Genomic DNA, 21,082 nt, shown 5'->3' on the forward strand with positions numbered 1-21,082 from the left:
TGTATCATAGGTTTGTATCAAACTTCCAGTTTAATTGCCTAGTTCTTTTTCTTCCATATTCTCTTTTTAGCTGGATCCAAATGTTTATAAATTTGTTTCCCATTTTCATGGTCAATGAACAAAATAGCAAAATAAGTTTTATTGATTCATAAAGAAAAACATCTAAAATGTTATGACTAAGACAAACCTTTTGTTAGGGCCAGTCAAATGTTGCAAAATGAGGAACATATATTTGAATTCAAGTGTTCCATTGTTGTGCAAAGCAGGGATGACGTTAAAAACAAATTTAATCTTATTATCACAAGATCTCTATTTTAACTCAGCATTACAGAGAGAGTCCATTAGGGGCAATCTAGCAACCATTCTTTGCTCAGGTTAAAAATCCAAAATTAAAACATCTCTAACAAAAGGTTATCAGAGTTCTCCTTGAATAGAAAACTAGATCAAGAATATTTTAGGAATTTAAATAAAACAATAAGCAAATTTATTTGGCAACAAAGAAGACCCGGAATTAGGCTAAAATTGCTACAGGAAGCAAAAGATAGGGGAAGATTTGATATGCCAGATTGGAAGGGATGTTATTAGGCAGCTGTCCTCACCTGAGCAAAAGATTGGATTAAACTAAAAAATACCAGAGTATTAGAACTTGAGGGACGCCATATACAAGCTGGCTGGCATGCTTTTTTATGGGACAACAAACATACATCACACCAATATTTCGTGGGACGTCAAATAAGACAATCATGTGGATGAACATTAAAAAAACAAATCTATACAGGCATTCCCACTTGGTTTTCACCACTTGAGGCTTTTGTACATCCAAAACTCAAGAAATTAGGCAAAGTTATAACCTACAATGAACTAATAAAAAAAGAAGAGTTTATAAAAACTAGAACAGAGCTCTGGGATGAAGGGATAGAGCTAGAATGGTGGGAGTATCTTCAATTAAAATCTAGATATGAAAAAGATAAGAGAGCAAGAGATAAAGAAAGAAACAACATTAGACAAAATATTATTGGGGCCAGAAGAGAAATGAATAAAAAAACCCTTTACCAATACTTACTAAACTACAAAATGGAAGGGGAAGAGGTCAAAGAAACAATGTTCAAATGGGCACAAAATTTTGGTTATACAGTGTTCCCTCGATTTTTGCGGGGGATGCGTTCCGAGACTGCCCGCAAAAGTCGAATTTCCGCGAAGTAGAGATGCGGAAGTAAATACACTCTTTTTGGCTATGAACAGTATCACAAGCCTTCCCTTAACACTTTAAACCCCTAAACTGCAATTCCCCATTCCCTTAGCAACCATTTAGATTATTACTCACCATGTTTATTTATTAAAGTTTATTAAAAAATATATTTATTAAAGGCGGACAAAAGTTTGGCGATGACATATGACGTCATCGGGTGGGAAAAACCGTGGTATAGGGAAAAAACCCGCAAAGTATTTTTTAATTAATATTTTTGAAAAACCGTGGTATAGACTTTTCGCGAAGTTCAAACCCGCGAAAATTGAGGGAACACTGTAATATTAATTTAGAGGAATGGTAACAACTTTGGAAACTGACACTAGCCACATCATATTAAAAAAAACTGGTATAAAATGTTCTACACGTGGCACAGAACACTAACATAACTAGCTAAAATCGATCATAAACACTCACCAAAATGTTGGAAGTGTAAAACAACCAATGGTTCATATTACCATATGTAGTGGCTCTGTAGCAAGATGAAAATATATTGGAATAGAATTCAAAAATGGCTAGAAGAAATGCTAGAAGTGAAGATTGAAAAAACACTGGAATTCTTTTTGTTAGAAATTATTAACCCACAGAAATTATTTAAAAAATCAAATCTACTTAATTCTGCATATAATAACAGCAGAAAGGCTAATACTTGCACAATGGAAAAATGAAAATATACCTTCCGGGGTAAAACTAATAGAAAAGATTATGACTTGCAGAGAAATAGATAAATTAACAATGGAACTAAAAGACAAAGATGAGATAGAGTACTATAAGATCTGGAGTGAATTTTATTATTGGTTAGAAAATAAACAATCCCCCCCCAACAACCCTAACGATAAAACAAATTAAATAATAGAAAGAGAAAGAGGATTGGTCAAAATAAAGGAATAAGAGAGATACCTATGTAAGATTTATAAATGCTGAAATGTATATAATAATAATAATGATTGTTGTAATATGTAATTTATATAATATGAAATAAGTTAGGGGTGACTTGATCGAAGTGTATAAAATCATGCATGGGATAGAAAAAGTGGATAGAGGAAAATTCTTTTCTCTATCACACAATACTAGGACGAAGGGGCACTCCCTAAAGCTCATAGGTAAGAAAGTGAGGACAAATCAAGGGAAATATTTCTTCACCCAGCGGGTCCTTGGTTTATGGAATTCACTTCCAGAAGAGGTCGTGACAGCTGTCAGAATGGATAGCTTCAAGGCAAATTAGACAGATTCGTGGATGCCAAGTGTATTAGTGGTTATTGAAACAGATGTCCAATTGTCGCCTCTATATTGGTTGAGGCAGGCAATGATACCCTTCCGGTCACAATTCAAAGTGTTGGTTATGACCTATAAAGCCCTTCATGGCATTGGGCCAGTATATCTCCGAGACTGCCTTCTGCTGCATGAATCCCAGCGACCAATTAGGTCCCACAGAGTTGGCCTTCTCCAGGTCCCGTTGACTAAACAATGTCGTCTGGCGGGACCCAGGGGAAGAGCCTTCTCTATGGCAGCCCCGACCCTCTGGAACCAGCTCCCCCTGGAAATTAGAACGGCCCCCACCCTCCTTGTCTTTCGTAAACTTCTTAAAACCCACCTCTGCCGCCAGGCATGGGGGAACTGAGACATCTCCCCTGGGCCTATACAGTTTATGTATGGTATGATTGAGTGTATGTTTTCTTTTAATAAGGGGTTTTTAATGACTTTTTATTATTTTTAATTATTAGATTTGTTATATATTGTGTTATTATTGTGAGCCGCCCCGAGTCTGTGGAGAGGGGCGGCATACAAATCTAATAAATTGAATAGAATTGAATTGAATTTGTTGGGAGTCAAGGGAACGGGAGGATCTTGCCTTCTCTTTCTGCTCAAGATCCCCGTGTACAATTGGTGGGCTAGTGTGGGACAAAGAATACCGGACTCGATGGGCTTTGGCCTGATTCAGCATGGCTCCTCTTAGGTTCTTATGTCACAGGATAGTCATGAAGTGTCCAATATTTTTAAATGTTTGTTTATGTGTGTTTATATTCAAATAAAGAATTTTTTTTAAAAAATATTAAATACTTAAATATTTAGAGCAGTGATGGCGAACATTTTTCCTTCGGGTGCCAAATGAGCGTGTGAATGCGCTATCACACATGCATGAGTGCCCGCGCCCATAATTCATTCTCTGGGGAGGGTAAAAACAGCTTGCTCCACCTTATGGAGGCCTTCTGGAGGCTGGAAAGGGCCTGTTTCCCAACTTCTGATGGGCCAAGCGGGCTTGTGTTTCACCCTCCCGAGGCTCCAAAGGCTTCCCTCCCTCTTCCTGGAGGCTCTCTGGAACCCAAAATTGCCTCCCAAAGCCTCTGGTTAGCACACACATGAGCGTTGGAGCTGAGCTGAGGCAACAGCTTGTGTGTCAGCAGATATGGCTCCGTGTGCCACCTCACTGATTTAGAGAATAAATGGAATGACCATCCAACTTTCATAATTTCAACTTATTCCTTTAAAAGCAATGTGAAAAAAATTGAAAGGACACACACACACACCCACACAAAATAATGTTCTTTTGCTATTAATTCCATAACTGGATATACTATTTCATTGTCATTTATTTGGAAATGTTAACAACAACAACAAAAAGGTTCTCCTTGAATATGGGGTCATTATTGTATTTCCTTTCCTGTTAGGGCCTTTTCTTGGCAATTAAATTGGAATTTGCCTTCTTGTAACTGAAGGCTATCGGTTACATATCCCACACTTTGAAGAAGCAGGGAACAGATTGTGAGCTTCTTCAGACATTATCACATTCCTCCTCAGTCACAACCGTCTCTTCTCTAAATCTAAATGTATTCAGGTATCGCAGTCTGATGCTTCCCAGAAATATCTCGGTAGTTATCCTTGGCTGGTTTTGGCCAGTAGAGTGGTGACACGGAGCTGACCCCCTCAGAGAGGGTCCGCAACTTGGGCGTCCTCCTCAATCCACAGCTTACATTAGAGCACCATCTTTCAGCTGTGGCGAGGGGGGCGTTTGCCCAGGTTTGCCTGGTGCACCAGTTGCGGCCCTATTTGGACAGGGAGTCATTGCTCACAGTCGCTCATGCCCTCATCACCTCGAGGTTCGACTACTGCAACACTCTCTACATGGGGCTACCTTTGAAAAGTGTTTGGAAACTTCAGATCGTGCAGAATGCGGCTGCAAGAGCTTTCATGGGCATTCCCAGACAGGCCCATGTTTCGTCATTACTTTGTAGCCTGCACTGGCTGCCGATCAGTTTCCAGTCACAATTCAAAGTGTTGGTTATGACCTATAAAGCCCTACATGGCATCAAACAAGAATATCTCCGGGACCGCCTTCTGCCGCACGAATCCCAGCGACCGGTTAGGTCCCACAGAGTTGGCCTTCTCTGGGTCCCATCGACAAAACAATGCCATCTGGTGGGACCGAGGGGAAGAGCCTTCCCTGTGGTGGTCCCAGCCTTATGGAATCAGCTCCCGCTGGAGATTAGGACCGCCCCCACCCTCCTTGCCTTTTGCAAACTTTTGCAAACTCATCTATGTTGCCAGGCATGGAGGAATTGATATATCCTTAGCTGTCTTGACTTTATGTATGGTGTGTTTGGGTTGTATGATTGCTTTTAATAGGGGTTTTTAAAACTATTTTAACATTGGATTTGTATATGATGTTTTACTTGTTGAGAGCCGCTCAAAGAGGGGCGGCATACAAATCTAATAAATTATTATTAATATTATTATGTCAATACAACACAGCAAACAAGATCACTATGCTGGATTTCGTATTTCATCACCAGTCGGGCGCTTCCCAAGCACCTAAGACTGCGTGATGTAGCGGCGAATTATGTTTGCCGATCCCAGTAAAACGGTCTTTTGCAATTGGCAGGTGGAGATTTTGTCAATTCCAATGGTTTTCAAATGTCCGCTGAGATCCTTTGGCACTGAGCCCAGCGTGCCAAGTACCAATAATAATAATAATAATAATAATAATAATAATAATAATAATAATAATAATATTGTTTTTCCTTAGCATTTTTGGGGGGACACTAGAATTTAAGATGATAACATCAACTGAGGTTTTGAAATGGAAGGTCATATCACTCTCATGGATTGTGGTACAATTAAGTTTCCCCTGCAAATACATCAAGAGAAGATGGAAAATTATGATATGATGGAATTCATCTCTCTGAGGTGCTAATTCAATCCCATACTTTTATATGAGAAAGGAGTCTAAAATACAATCTAAGATAGCCAGGGCAACTTCCTCCTTTTAACTCCAAGCACAGGAATGCATATGCAACGTTCAGTTTTATCAACATGTACCAGAGGAAAGGTGGACAGATGCTTAATATTGATTCTGGGTGTTTCAGTAACCTCACCCCCAAATGGTCGAACAGCTCACTATAATGCTTCTGAGATGCATGTTGCTTTCCCACCCCATAAAAAAAAATTGTTCAGCTTGCTTGATTGGATAAACAAACATTTGTCACTGTATAAACAGGAAGCAAGTTCAGGGCCTAATTTTGCAATGGTACTATGGGAAAGGTCATTAGATTTAAGGGGGGGGGGAAGTCTACAGCAGAATATGTCAGGGGTTTCCAGCTTGTAATCAGCTTTCATTCTTCTTTGCAGTGAAGTAATCATCTCTGCCTCTAATGCTTCCAGCTGCAGCTGGGTTAACTTCAGATATCTCTTGACTCAGAACTTCAAAGATAGTTCAAAACCGTAGCTGATGATGCCCATGCTGGAGCCTTGGGAGATATCCCCAAGTCTTGGGTAGACCTGTATTGGGAGGCCTATGGTAGAGTTGTCCTTGTAGTCTTCCTAGGGGTAGGTGACTAGAGGGCGGCATCATACGCCCATGGGCCGTGCAAAAAGGCATCCTCTGTTCTTCAGGGACATAGCCAGATTCTCGATGTTTCATCAATTCCTTTGCTGGTGTAGCTTGATAGCTCCATTTCTGTGAAAAAAAGAGTGGAAAACACAATCAGATTTGAAACCAACATTTGGGTGTGTATTTCTATAGCAGTGTTCTTCAACTTTAAGAAGTGTGGACTTCAAACTCTCAAAATTTCCTAGCCAGGAGAATTCTGGGAATTGAAGTCCATAGATCTTAAAGTTGCCAAGGCTGAGGAACATTAGTCCATAGGCTTCTCTTCGGGTTTTCACAACACACTATTGTATGATGAGTTGTGCTGAAGCGATGTGCAGGTCATCCTCAGTTTATGAGCAAAATTGGGACCAGACTTTCTACGTTTCTAAGTTAAGTGGTTGTTAAATGAGTTGCACCTGATTTTATGACCTTTTTTGCCATGGTTGTTAAGTGAATCCAGCCCCATTGACTTTGCTTGTCAGAAGCCAACTGGGGAAGTTCCAAGCAGTGATCATGTGACTCTAGGACAGTGATGGTGAACCTATGGCACGGGTGCCACAGGTGACACACGGAGCCATATCTGCTGGCACACAAACTGTTGCCCTTGCTCAGCTCCAACGTGCATGTGTGTGTGTCAGCCACTTGATTTTTGGCTTGCACAGAGGCTCTGGGAAGGCATTTTTGGCTTCCAGAGAGCCTTCCGGGGGATGTGGGAGAGCATTTTTACCCTCCCCTGGCTCCAGGAAATCCCTTGGAGCCTGGGGAGGGTGAAACACGAGCCTACTGGGCCCACAAGAAGTTGGGAAACAGCCCATTTCCAGCCTCCAGAGGGCTTCCAGAGGGTGGGAGAACCTATTTTTGCCCTCTCCGGGCATTGAATTATGGGCGTGGGCACTTGTGCATACACGATAGTGCGCATGCAGGTTTTTCGGCACCCAAGGAAAAAAAGGTTTGCCATCACTGCTCTAGGATGTGGCAACTGTCTTAAATACATGGTGGTGCCTAGTGCCCAAATTGTGAGCATGTGACCATGTGGATGCACCAAGGGCCATAAGTGCCATAAGTCATTTTTTCCATTGTCATTGTAACATTGAATGGTCATTAAATGAATGGTTATAAGTCAAGGATTATCCGTAGGTGCCTGGATCTGCTTATCACACCAACTTTAACTCACTGGCTACTTTCATTAAACAAATATGAACCCAATTTATGCAAACATTTAAATTCTCATTACTGCGAGAAGCCTCGCCATTCAAAAAGAGAATGCATTCTTCTGTGTTCTTCCGTCTAACTAGTGCCGCTAAAAACATAATAATCAACTCTTAGATTCTAAGGGCTGTCTATTCATTATTCTAATAGATTATTAATAATAGATTTGTTATCCTAATAAATTCTCAGCAGCTCACTGACTACAGCTACTAGCACGAAGCATTGTCATCAAACATGGCTAACAGCTGAGAGAACCTGAACTCAGGAGAAATATATCTTAGCCACTTGCTTTTACAGATCTGGTGGGGTTACAGGGCTGGATTTCCAGATCACCTGAGGGAACAGAGACCCTAGAATTCCCCATCTTCGCTCCTTTCTTCTACATTATGGCACAAAGGATACAAAACCCCTCACCTGTTGAATGCTGCCTACCACACAACCTTCAAAATACAGGGAGAAGTGGCAACTCTAAGGTTTGCCATAGTGTGGTTTTTCTGGTTCGGTCTGGGTGTAGTCTTGATCAATATTGACCAAAGGTGCTATGCTGTCTATATCTATTGGCTGAAGGTGGAGGCTGGAGAAAGGAAATATTACTCAGATATCCATTTTTTTTTTCTGTAGGCCCTTCTTAAATTGAGCCCTCAGAGTGGTGGCTGGAGCTATTAGCGCACTCTAATTAACAAAGGCACTCAGTTGTGGAGTTTGAATACCACCATTGGGCTCTTTGTGGTAATTACTAAGGCAAAGTTCCTTAAACTCAACAACTTTAAGATGGGCGGATTTCAACTCCCAGAATTCTATCCCTCAGCTCAGTTCCACCGCGCATGCTTCTCGTGCTAGCCATCTGATGTTTTGGCCCATTTCGACTTCTTAGAGGCCTGTTTTTTGCCCACCCCGGGCTCTGGGGGCTTTCCTCAATCCTCTGGGAGGGTGAAAACAGCCTCCTCTTGGTTCCAGAGACCTTCTGGAGGGGGCAGGGCAAGCACTGGGGGGGGGGGCGCGTGCACATGTGGTGGTAGGGGACACACAGGGGATGCGCGTACCTGTACATGGGCAGGGCATGTGGGGGTTGTCACATGCACATTCCATTATGGGTGCCAGCACGCTTTCAGTACGTGAAGAGAAAAACGTTAGCCATCACTGATCTAGGATAACTCGCTATAGCCAACCTGCCACAGCCATCTCGCTACAGTCTTCACCATGGCCAACCCACCGCGACCATCTCGCCGCAGCCATCTTGGCTTAGCCAACTTGCCCTGGATATGCAAAATAATGCGATAAATGTTACCTACCAATGTTAGTTTGACATTCTTTCCATTTCTTTTCCTAATAGAAATGATGTCAAACTAACATTGGTAGGTAACATTTATCGCATTAAGTGATGGCCATGATGGATTGGCTGTGGTAAAATGGCCACAGTGAGTTGGCTGTGACAAGATGGCTGTTGCAAAATGGCTGTGGAAGATGGCCGTTGCAAAATGGCTGTGACAAGATGGCCGTTGCAAAATGGCTGTGACAAGATGGCCATTGCAAAATGGTTGTGACAAGATGGCTGTTGCAAAATGGCTGTGACAAGATGGCTGTTGCAAAATGGTTGTGACAAGATGGCTGTTGCAAAATGGCTGTGACAAGATGGCTGTTGCAAAATGGCTGTGGAAGATGGCCGTTGCAAAATGGCTGTGACAAGATGGCCGTTGCAAAATGGCTGTGACAAGATGGCCATTGCAAAATGGTTGTGACAAGATGGCTGTTGCAAAATGGTTGTGACAAGATGGCTGGGACAAGACGGCTGTTGGTCTATCTAGCCTAAGAAAAGCTAGTGTATAATAACGCAACTCTATTTTCTATGTGTTACATTCCCCAAGCCTGCCCATGAGGTAATTGTTCTGCCCTTCAAATAGTGACAAAAGAAGAAGTAATGACCTATAGAACTGAAGTGTAGAGTGGGCTAACCTTTATTATTAACACAACTTTATTATACATTGGCTCCCTGCAGTATTATTATAGTTAGGAGCTGGAAAACATATTTTCCCAATTCTCCAGGCATTCTAGATCAGAGCATTTCAAACTTTTTAAAACTGTAAAACCTGTTAAAAATGTCCTAAAAATCCAACCAAGGCAAAGATCCAGTGACCCAAAATTATCTCTCCCCTCCTTCCCATTTACAATACAGTTCAAAAATCGAAAATTATTCCTTTTTTGGGAAACACCCCTCTATAGAGGGGTAATATTAAATTTCAACAACATAGTATGTGTTATGCCGGACTCTCTGGTAGGAGCCTCTCAAAAACTCAAAGATACAAATTTCAGACACACACATGTTCTTTATCACAAAATTCAAAATAAACTAAGCACTCTTTTTGTATTGCAAAGAGCACTCGTCCCAAAATAACCTGGTAGTTTGTACAAGTCCCTTATCAGTTCGTAAGTACAGTACTTAGCTTGCAGCTGTGAAGAAAGTCACAGCCCTTCTTCTTCCACAAAGTGAAACACACTTTGCTCTGCTTTGGTTTCAAAGTGGTGAAAAGTCAACAAACAAAGGCGGGAGTCAGCAAGACATTCATGAAACACAACGATCAGATAATTATCCACAACAGCCAAACCCACATGCTGCTATTTATAGCAGCAGCACTAATTACCACAGCCCCACCCAACCACAGGTGGCCTCATTTTCTTTGATAATAATCTCTCAGTTGTTGCTGCCTATGCATCGCTCTCCGCATGCGTGGCTGTATCATTAACTCTTGTTCCGAATCCAAGGAGGAGCTAGATAATTGATCTCCTTCTGAACTGTCTGCCACACTCTCCTCCTCCCTGTCACTCCTGTCTTCTTGGTCAGAGGAGCCTTCATCAGCAGATTCCACTGGGAGCAAAACAGGCCTGCAGCATGTGGATGTCTCCCCCACATCCACCTGCACATTCCTTGGGGAAGGAGCTGGGCCAGAGCTAACCACAACAGTATGTAGGGTTAGGGTTGTGAACATTATCCATTAATGCTAAATACACTGCTCAAAAAAAATAAAGGGAGCCCTCAAATAACATATCCTAGATCTGAATGAATGAAAAATTCTCATTGAATACTTTGTTCTGTACAAAGTTGGATATGCACAACAGCATGTGGAATTGATTATCAATCAGTGTTGCTTCCTAAGTGGACAGTTTGATTTCACAGAAGTTTGATTTACTTGGGAGTTATATTGTGTTGTTTAAGTGTTCCCTTTATTTTTTTGAGCAGTATATTTTTTCTCACCTGGGCCCTGTGCTTACAGGGAAGATGCCAAATTCTGTGCTTCTAAAATCAGAATACCTAATCACTTGCCAGTTTTAAATAATTAACTCATTTGATTAGGTGGTAAGAACATAAATAGTGGGGGGAGGTGGTTTGTTGGGGCAACTAGCTGCATTAAAGTATCTCAGATTGGCTTGGTTTAAACAACATACAAGGCTAAAATGTGGTTGGCTCAGGTACTGTCAAGGCTTGTCAAACTGGGGGTCCGTGGACTGGATGTGTCAGACACAAGTTATTATTATTAATATTATTATTTTTTATTAGATTTGTATGCCACCACTCTTCAAAGACTCGGAGTGGCTCACAGCAATAAAGCAGTACAAATCCAATTGATTAAAACAATTAAAAAACCCTTAATATAAAAAGCAATCATGCATCTCATATGCCCACCCCAGTTCCACAAAGACAAAAAACATTGCAATATGTCATGATATGTCACATGATGCAATCAGGTTTGACACCCGTGGTCTACACCCAGTCAGTTCATTAAAAGATGGTTAGGGAGATCATGGCTTAGCGTATGGTGCAAACAAAGGCAATCAATATTTATTTATTCATTCATTCATTCATTCATTCATTCATTCATTCATTCATTCTTCATTCATTCATTCATTTATTTATTTATTTATTTATTTATTTATTTTCGATTAGATTAGATTAGATTTGTATGCCGCCCCTCTCTGAAGACTCGGGGAGGCTAACAACAATATAAAAAGACAATGTAAACAAATCTAATATTCAAAATAATCTAAAAAACCCCAATTTAAAGAACCACTCATACATACAAGCATACCATCTATAAATTCTATAAGCCTAGGGGGAAGGGAAGTTTCAATTCCCCCATGCCTGATGACAGAGGTGGGTTTTAAGGAGCTTGTGAAAGGCAAGGAGGGTGGGGGCAACTCTGATATCTGGGGGGAGCTGGTTCCAGAGGGTCGGGGCCACCACAGAGAAGGCTCTTCTCCTGAGTCCCACCAAACGACATTGCTTAGTCGATGGGACCCGGAGAAGGCCAACTCTGTGGGACCTAACCGGTCGCTGGGATTTGTGCAGCAGAAGGCGGTCCTGGAGATATTCTGGTCCGATGCCATGAAGAGCTTTATAGATCATAACCAACACTTTGAATTGTGACCAGAAATTGATCGGCAACCAATGCAGACTGCGGAGTGTTGGTGTAACATGGGCATACCTTGGGAAGCCCATGATTGTTCTCGCAGCTGCATTCTGCACGATCTGAAGTTTCCGAACACTTTTCAAAGGTAGCCCCATGTAGAGAGCTTTACAGTAGTCGAACCTCGAGGTGATGAGGGAATGAGTGACTGTGAGCAGTGACCCCCGGTCCGGATAGGGCCACAACTGGTGCACCAGGCGAACCTGGGCAAATGCCCCCCTCGCCACAGCTGAAAGATGTTTTTCTAATGTGAGCTGTGGATCGAGGAGGATGCCCAAGTTGTGGACCTTCTCTGAGGGGGTCAATAATTCCCCCCCCCCCAGGGTTATGGACGGACAGATGGAGTTGTCCTTGGGAGGCAGAACCCACAGCCACTCCGTCTTATCCGGGTTGAGTTTGATTCTGTTGACACCCATCCAGACCCCAACAGCCTCCAGGCACCGGCACATCACTTCCACTGCTTCGTTGACTGGACATGGGGTGGAGATGTATAACTGGGTATCATCCGCATACTGATGATACCTCACCCCATGCCCCTGGATGATCTCACCCAATATCCCAGTTGAATACTATGAAAAATTCACCCATCATATTTAGTATCTTTAATTCATGTAATTAAAATGGGGAAATATGGTCCTGGTATGTGTGGAAGATTTGGGAGGGACGTGGGTAGTGATAATTTGGTTTCCACAATAATCGAAACTCCTGACAACACAACATCCCCAAATTTGGTTTTTGAAGCAGCTGGAATCCCTCAGGAAGCACCGAATGTTGGTGGGGCCACAGATGGAATTTACAAATAGCCAAGCTTTTTCTTCTATGCCCATCCAGAATTCGTGGGGAAAGCAAAACCAGAAAATATAATTACTGTTCTTTTCAGGGTCTTCCATTTGACCTTCTGAACAAACCAGGATTAGGCAGCGCTGAAATTATTGGTTCCTATGGAAACCTAAATTACAAGAGATATTTGGATTCCTGGGGAGTTGAGAGTTTAAGCTGCAAAGGAGAGAGGAATACATGGGGAAATCAAATGGGCTTTATGGAAGGAGGAGGGAGGGAGGGAGGGAGGGAGGCATAAGCCATATTTTTCTCTGGAAACTGATTCATGCATCGTTTCATGAACAACATGATAACACCACAATCACATTTGCCACGTAATGTGAAGAATGTGGGTCTGTGTCATCTCTCCTGCAAGAATAACAGAATTGGAAAGGACCTTGAAGACCCTTACACCTGGGGTGGGCAGCAGGCAGGACAGGGTGGAGCGCAGTTCCACCAGTGGAAATTTATTTATTTATTTATTTATTTGTTTGTTTATTTACTATTTAGATTTGTATGCCGCCCCTCTCCGCGGACTCGGGGCGTCTCACAACAAAATACAACAAATCATAACAAATCCAAATAAATTTAAATATTTAAAAAAGTTTAAAAAGAACCCCATTTACTAACAAACACACACACACACAAACATACCATGCATAAATTGTACATGCCGGGGGAAATGTTTCAGTTCCCCCATGCCTGACGGCAAAGGTGGGTTTTAAGGAGTTTACGGAAGGCAGGGAGAGTAGGGGCAGTTCTAATCTCTGGGGGGAGTTGGTTCCAGAGAGTCGGGGCCACCACAGAGAAGGCTCTTCCCCTGGGGCCCGCCAACCGACATTGTTTAGTTGACGGGACCCGGAGAAGGCCCACTCTGTGGGACCTAATCGGTCGCTGGGATTCGTGCGGCAGAAGGCGGTCTTGGAGATATTCTGGTCCAGTGCCATGAAGGGCTTTAAAGGTCATAACCAACACTTTGAATTGTGACCGGAAACTGATTGGCAGCCAATGCAGACTGCGGAGTGATGGCAAAACATGGGCATACCTAGGTAAGCCCATGACTGCTCTCGCAGCTGCATTCTGCATGATCTGAAGTTTCTGAACACTTTATTGGATTTGTATGCCACCCCTCTGCGAGGACTCGGCGTGGCTCACAACATAAATGAAGCTGCGTGCCCACTCCATCCCCCCTCTCCTCCTCCTCCTCCTCGGAAAGAGGCAGGGAGACCAGCACCCGCAGGAGTTGCAGGGGGCCCATTTCCTCCCCCATCTTTTCTCAACAGCTGATTGGCACCCGTTCGCTTAGATACCCAGCTTGAGGCAGGGACTGACCCAGGAAGGAGAGCGCGGGAAACGCGATGCAAATTGTCACCCCAGCGCGCAAGACTGGTGAGGTTGTAAGTCGAGGACTTAACTGTTCACTTGAATGATGATGATCGTTCAAGCCACTCCCACCTGGTCACATGACCATCAAGCCTACACCCAAAAAATAAGCCACACCTACAGTGTGGAAGTAAATCTTTTGTCTGACCATTACTGCCTATACCAGTGTTTCCCAACCTTGGCAACTTGAAGATATTTGGACTTCAATTCCCAGAATTCCCCAGCCAGCGTTTGCTGGCTGGGGATTTCTGGGAGTTGAAGTCCAAATATAGTTGCCAAGGTTGGGAAATACTGGCCTATACCACTCTGGACAAATGGCTGTCCAATCTCTTTAAAAAAAACCCATGATGGAGCATCCACAACATCTGGATGGATGCAGTTGGAAGAAGGCTATGCCACTGGTTAATTGTTCTCACTGGCAGGAAATTTATTTATTAATTTTGTTAGATTTATGAGCCACTCAACTCCAAAATGGACTTTGGGCAGTGTACATAATAAAACCATAATGACAATAAATGACAGTAAAACCCCATAATAAAACCATCATAACAATAAAATCTCACCCCTAATAACATTCACCAATTCTAGGCTGGAGTAGAGTACTATATGGCTCAACGGCCCCAGGCCTGCTGCCAGAGCCATGTTTTTAAGGCCTTTCAGAAGACCAGGAGGGTGGGGGCTCTGCAAATCTCAGGGGGAAGCTAGTTCCAATGAGCTGGGGCCGCCACAGGAAAGGCCCACCTCAGTGGCCCTGCCTGTCAACATTGTCTGGCCGACAGGATCTGGAGAAAGCTGACCCTCTGGGTTCTGATTGGCCACTGGGAATTACTACCTAGTCCTAGGTTGCTTCTCTCCTTGAATAGTTTCCATCCATTGGTTTTTAATGTGCCCTTAGGTGTTTTGGAGAATAAGTTGACAGCCCCTTCCAGGGGTGGGCAGCAGGCAGGACGGGGCACAACGCAGTTCCACTGGTGGAAATGAAGCTGCATGCACAGCTCCAGCTGACCAGCGGCAGTAACTTAGGTCCCACAGAGTTGGCCTTCTCCGGGTCCCGTCGACTAAACAATGTCATTTGGCAGGACCCAGGAGAAGAGCCTTTTCTGTGGCAGCCCTGACCCTCTGGAACCAGCTCCCCCCGGAGATCAGAACTGTACCCACCCTCCTTGCCTTTCGTAAATTTCTTAAGACCCATCTCTGCCGTCAGGCATGGGGGAACTGAGACATCTCCCCCGGGCCTATACAATTTATACATGGTATGTTTGTGTGTATGCTTGCTTTTAATAATGGGGTTTTTAGTGTTTTTTAAATTATTAGATTTGTTCTTACATTGTCTTTGTTATTGTTGTGAGCCGCCCTGAGTCTACGGAGAGGGGCGGCATACAAATCTAATAAATAATAATATTAATAATAATAATAATAACAACAACAACAACAACTTCCTGGATTACTAGTCTCAGCTCGGCTCTCTTTTTTTCTCCCTGCTACTGCTGCTGCGTCTGCGCTCCTTGCTTTTTTCCTCTTTCCTCCTTCCTGGCCTTGGATGAGCTTCCCTCTCTTCTGCCCAGCTCCCTTCCGGCCTCACACGGCCACCTCCCAAGTCCAGGAGAGCTGCACCGAAGCAGTCTGGGCTGCGGTCTTTTTCCCCTCGCGAAGCCCTCACTCTCCCCACAGCTGAGATGAAAAGGCATCGTGCAGCAATAACAGTTCACTTGAATGATGATGATCGTTCAAGCACTCCCAAGTCACATGGCCGGCAAGCCACTCCTACCCAGTCACATGACCATCAAACCACACCCACAAAATAAGCCACACCCACAGAGTGGCAGTAAAATTTTTGGCTGCCCGTTACTGGCCCCTCCCCCTTTTCTCAGACATTGGGAGACTGCTATCATGTCATCTCTAGTCCATTTCACTAGACATGCCGAACTCCTGCAACTGTTTTTCATATGTCTCAGCTTCAGGCCCCTTATAATCTCTGTTGATCTTCTCTGCACTCTTTCCAGAGTCTCAACATCCTTTTTTATAATATTGCGAGTCTGCAACCCAAACTGGAGGCAGTATTCCAAGTGTGGTCTTCTTACTAAGGCTTTATAAAGCGGCAGTAATACTTCACGTGGACCAGAATATCTCTGGGATCGCCTTCTGCTGCACGAATCCCAGCGACCGTTTAGGTCCCACAGAGTTGGCCTTCTCCGGGTCCCGTCAACTAAACAATGTTGTTTGGTGGGACCCAGTAGTAGAGCCTTCTCTGTGGCGGCCCCGACCCTCTGGAACCAGCTCCCCCCAGATATCAGAGTTGCCCCCACCTTCCTTGCCTTTCGCAAGCTCCTTAAAACCCATCTCTGTCATCATGCATGGGGGAATTGAAATTTCGCTTCCCCCTAGGCTTATAGAATTTATACATGGCATGCTTGTATGTATGAGTGGTTCTTTAAATTGGGGTTTTTAAGATTATTTTTAATATTAGATTTGTTTTCATTGAATAAATAAATACATTGTCTTTTTATATTGTTGTTAGCTGCCCTGAGTCTTCGGAGAGGGGCGGCCTACAAATCTAATAAATAAATAAAATAAATAAATAAATAAATCCCTCTTTTAATGCAACCTAGGATTCTATTCTAGGATGGCAATTTGCAACCCAGAATTAATCAAAACATTCCCATTATTTCCCTCCCCACCCCCATTTCACAACATTGGCTTGTGAACAAAAAGGTAAGACAGCAGCGATATTCACTTACCTAACGTATGGCTATAAATAATAATTCAGCATGTACGTAACATGATAACACCGCGATTTCAAGTCTGCAATGGATGGGTTTGCACAGTATAAATGCATGGAATGGTAGCTTGACAGCTTGGGAGTTCGCCCTGAGTGGTACAAGTGAAGCCAGTAGGGGTGAAATGAAAACAATCTCGTTTCTTTCCACCTTTTCAGAGTGCAAAGCGCCGCCCGCTTCTCTTTTTATTCTTTCTCTCTTGGGTGAAATCAGGGTGAGCCATTTATGCTGTCATTGTTTCTGAATCGGCATGAGCGAAAACGATGACAAATTGTCTTCCAACTGCTTTAGTGAAGATTGCAATGTGGAAATGGAGCCAGGGGACAATTTGGTTTAGTTACTCAAAAGTCCCAAAATCCAGTGTCCGTGATCTGGGTGGTGTTGTGGTTAGCTCTGGCCCAGCTCCTGCCCCAAGGACTGTGGATGTGGGGGAGACATCTACATGCTGCAGGCCTGTTTTGCCCCCAGTGGAATCTGCTGATGAAGGCTCCTCTGACCAAGGAGACATGAGTGACAGGGAGGAGGAGAGTGGGGCAGACAGCTCAGAAGGAGATCAATTATCTAGCTCCTCCTTGGATTCAGAACAAGAGTTACTGATACAGCCACGCATGCGGAGAGCGATGCATAGGCAACAACAACAACTGAGAGATTATTATCAAAGAAAATGAGGCCACCTGTGGTTGGGTGGGGCTGTGGTAATTAGTGAGGCTGCTATAAAGAGCAGCCTGTGGGTTTAGCCATTGTGGAGGATTATCTGATCGTTGTGTTTTGTGACTGCTTTACTGACTTTGACTTTTTGTGTGTGCTGATTTCCCCCCGCTTTGAAACTAAACCAGAGCAAAGTGTGTTTCACTTTGTGAAAGAAGAAGGACTGTGAATTGCCTCACAGCTGCAAGCTACGTATCACAGAACTGATAAGGGACTTGTATAAATTACCAGTTTGTTTGGAGACCAGTGCTCTTTGCTATACCAAAAGAGGGCTTAGTTTAAGTGAATTTTCATTATAAAGAACATTGGTTTGAATTTTCAAACGTGTGTGTGTCTGAAAATTGTACCTGTGAATTTTTGGGAGGATTCTACCAGAGAGCCCGACAGGACAGGTGGCCACGGTTGTCCCTAAGGTGCTTTTTGGAAAGCAAGTAGACTTTTTCAGTTTTTTGCTTCCCATCCCAAAAGCTTTCAAATTTCTCACTCGGAACTGAAGCAGATACTTGGATGAGAAGAAAGGTCTCCAAGGGAAAACTCCCCAAAAAGCCCAGTTGCCTTTTGAAAAGCACCTTTAGGAAACAGCATGGTAACTAAACCGAAATTGTCCCCTGGCCATATTTCCACTTTGAATCTCCACTAAAGCAATTGGAAGGCAATTTGCCATCATTTTCACTCATGCCGATTCGAAATCAACGGCAGCATAAATGGCTCACCCTGATTTCAACCGAGAGAGAGAGAGAATAAAAAAAGAAGCGGGTGGCACTTGGCACTCTGAAAAGATGGAAAGAAATGGGATTGTATTCATGTTAACCCTGCGGGCTTCACTTCTGCCACTCGTGGGGAGCTCCCAAGCTGTCAAGCTATCATTCCTTTGCATAACACTTAGTTTTACCAGAATTTGTGCTACCCACGTTTCCAGTTTGGAACAACCCCTGAGCTGACAACAGTTTAATCAATGTTTCTCAAATTTGTGGACTTCAGTTTCAAGAATTGAGGTCCATGTGTCTTTGTTGTCAAGTTTGAGAAATACTGGTTGTTCTGTGCATGGCCCTTGGAGCGAACCCACCGACTCAAAAGTCCCTTATTTTATGGTAAAATTAAACTCTTTAGTGATAAAATCAGATATAGCCAAAAGCCAGTTTGAAATGGCAAGGAAAGGGGAGTTATTTTTCTCTCCAGACCTAAGCATCAACAATGTCTGGGAAAGGTGCCAAACCTGGCCTAATTAGCCTTCCTTAGATAACAAGTCCATTTATCATTTAAGCATATGAATCAGCTCACCGAAATGGTGAGCAAAAATCCTCCAGCAAGGAATGTCTTTTATTGAGGCAGAAATCATGGTTTGGAAGCCTTGCTCAAACATCCCCCATTCTACAACCTCTTCCCTTGAACAGCGTTGAAACCATAGTTCCCTCTAAGCTGAGCAGTGAGCAATCGCTCACTTAAAAATCATCATCAACTCAGAGTTTTCCAAACCTGCCCAGAAGCCGAGAGGGAAGGAGAGAGAGAGGAAGAGAGGAAGAGAGAGAAACAGATAGAAAAAAGAGAGGAAGGAAAAGAGAAAGAAAAAGAATGGGAGTAAGGAAGAGAGAAAGAAAATCAAAATCTAGTTTGAAACTAGCTCAACTATTTAAGTGGCATTTTGATATTGATAGAGTTGCCCTATTATGAGCTCACTGTTATAGACACACAGTACAGTATTTTATTTTGAAATTCTCTGAGGCAAAACAGGGTGGGTTTTTTATGTATTTATTTGCTTGCTTGTTTGTTTGTTTGTTTATTATTATTTCTGTGCCGCCCAGTCCTGAAGGGACTGCCGCTCAGACACTATACTTTTCTGCCCACCCCCCCAAAAAATTAGAGGGAACACTGGTTGAAACGCCACACCCAATTACCCAAAATCCTTTGCTTTTATACTGCCTGGAAGTGACATCATCCCTCCCCCCAAAAGGCTAAGGCTATAAACTGATACCTTTTACTATGCAACTCCTCTTCCATTCTCAGCAAGCTTCTATAGTGGGGATCTATCCACTGACTATCCACCTTAATGTCTTCCTCCTCCTCTGACTGTGACCACTTTCCCATTGCCATATCATCTCCCTCTAGTGGTTCCTTAGGCTCACTCAGGTCACTTTCTCCCTCATTCTCACTCTCACTCTCTGCATCAGCAACCCCACTAGCCCGAGGTATCCAGGGGGGGCCTGGCTCATCATCCTCAGAATCTGACATGACCTGAGGTGGACAAGGGGCACTCACAATACTGGTTAAGCTGAGTACAGCAATATTTGGCAACCCTGAAACTTTAAGATGGGTGGACTGGGTGATTCTGGGTAATTATGGGATTTGAACTCTACCCACTTTAAAGTTGCTAAGGTTGAGGGACGTTGAACGATAAACTTGGTTGACAGAGGGCACAGGGTTGAATGCAGTTTCATCATTGCAGGCTAGAGTACTTGGTGAACATATTTGTAGCCTTAGGATAATGTTTCTCAATTATTTTCTGTTATGCCCCCACTACTCCCTAGGGAGAAACAAACATTTCATGCCTCCCCAACTCTCCGCCAGGACAATTGTTTGCAATATTCAGCACGTTTTCACTGAAAAACCTCAAGCGGCTTATTAGTGTGATTGGGGTGTAATCAGTAATGGAACGGTTGGGATCGCTGTTGAGGTAGTGGAAATGGCGATGCGTGTGCATCTGCACATCCTCGATGCATATACGTACGCCCGTGTGTAAGATTCGACATTTGCACATGTGCATCAAGTGAGGACGCTCACACATGTGAGATTTTGGTGGCTTTTGGGCTTTTTTGCTTCTGTGCATGCACAGAAGCAAAGAAATTGGTGAAAATTGCCAAAATCTCATGGGAGGACGCATGTACATGAGAGATTTCAGTGACTTTTGGGCTTTTTTGCAAAGCAAAGAAGTCACTGAAAATCGCTGAAATCTCAAGCTTGTTAGTATTCTCGGGTGGGATTTTACTTCTGCATGTATGCGCAGAAGCAAAATCTCATACTGGGCACCCGCACGTCCACGCCCGCCACTCTGACCAGACCAGTAGCACCAGCGGTGGGCAGCCCCTCGCTGGGTGTAATGTGTTCAAGTGAGGCCTTAATTTATTTGGCTTCATGCTGTCCGCTGCCAACATTTTTAGACACAGCAAACATACTGGTCTTTCTTCATCTCCCACCATAGTCACAGTGAAGCCACGTGCTATATACACTTCATCATATTTCCTCATCTTAGCTTACGTTTGTCTCATTATCTCCGTCTCTCTCCTCATTTCTTTTCATCCGTGTTAAATATTTTTCCATGGTGTCTCTTCAGGGTTTTTAAAATTTTATTATTATTATTATTATTATTATTATTATTATTATTATCATCATCATCATCATCATCATTATTGTTGTTGTTGTTATTATTAATATTATTATTATTAATATTATTATTATTTGAATGCTGCCCCTCTCCGAAAACTTGGAGCAGCTCACAGCATACAATATAAAACAGTGAATACAAAGACAAATCTAATTAATTAAAAGCTACGTAAGCCAAAAACCCCAATATATTAAAAATCAATCAAACAAATTCAAATCGCATACATCACATTTA

General features: G+C 43.0%; 1 protein-coding gene across 5 annotated transcripts in view; it reads right to left on the minus strand.

The window, feature by feature from the left end:
• Positions 1-3,819: 3,819 nt before the first annotated feature.
• Positions 3,820-21,082, minus strand: part of FAM83E (family with sequence similarity 83 member E) — a 66,298-nt gene continuing 49,035 nt past the window's right edge. For all 5 annotated transcript variants that reach the window (XM_070726898.1, XM_070726899.1, XM_070726900.1 and 2 more), the window contains exon 6: positions 3,820-6,200. In XM_070726898.1, coding sequence (XP_070582999.1) covers positions 5,958-6,200 — 243 coding nt within the window. In that variant the 3' untranslated portion in view covers positions 3,820-5,957. The remainder of the gene's footprint in view (positions 6,201-21,082) is intronic.

The sequence above is a fragment of the Erythrolamprus reginae genome, chromosome Z, assembly GCF_031021105.1.
Source record: "Erythrolamprus reginae isolate rEryReg1 chromosome Z, rEryReg1.hap1, whole genome shotgun sequence".
NCBI lineage: Eukaryota > Metazoa > Chordata > Lepidosauria > Squamata > Dipsadidae > Erythrolamprus > Erythrolamprus reginae.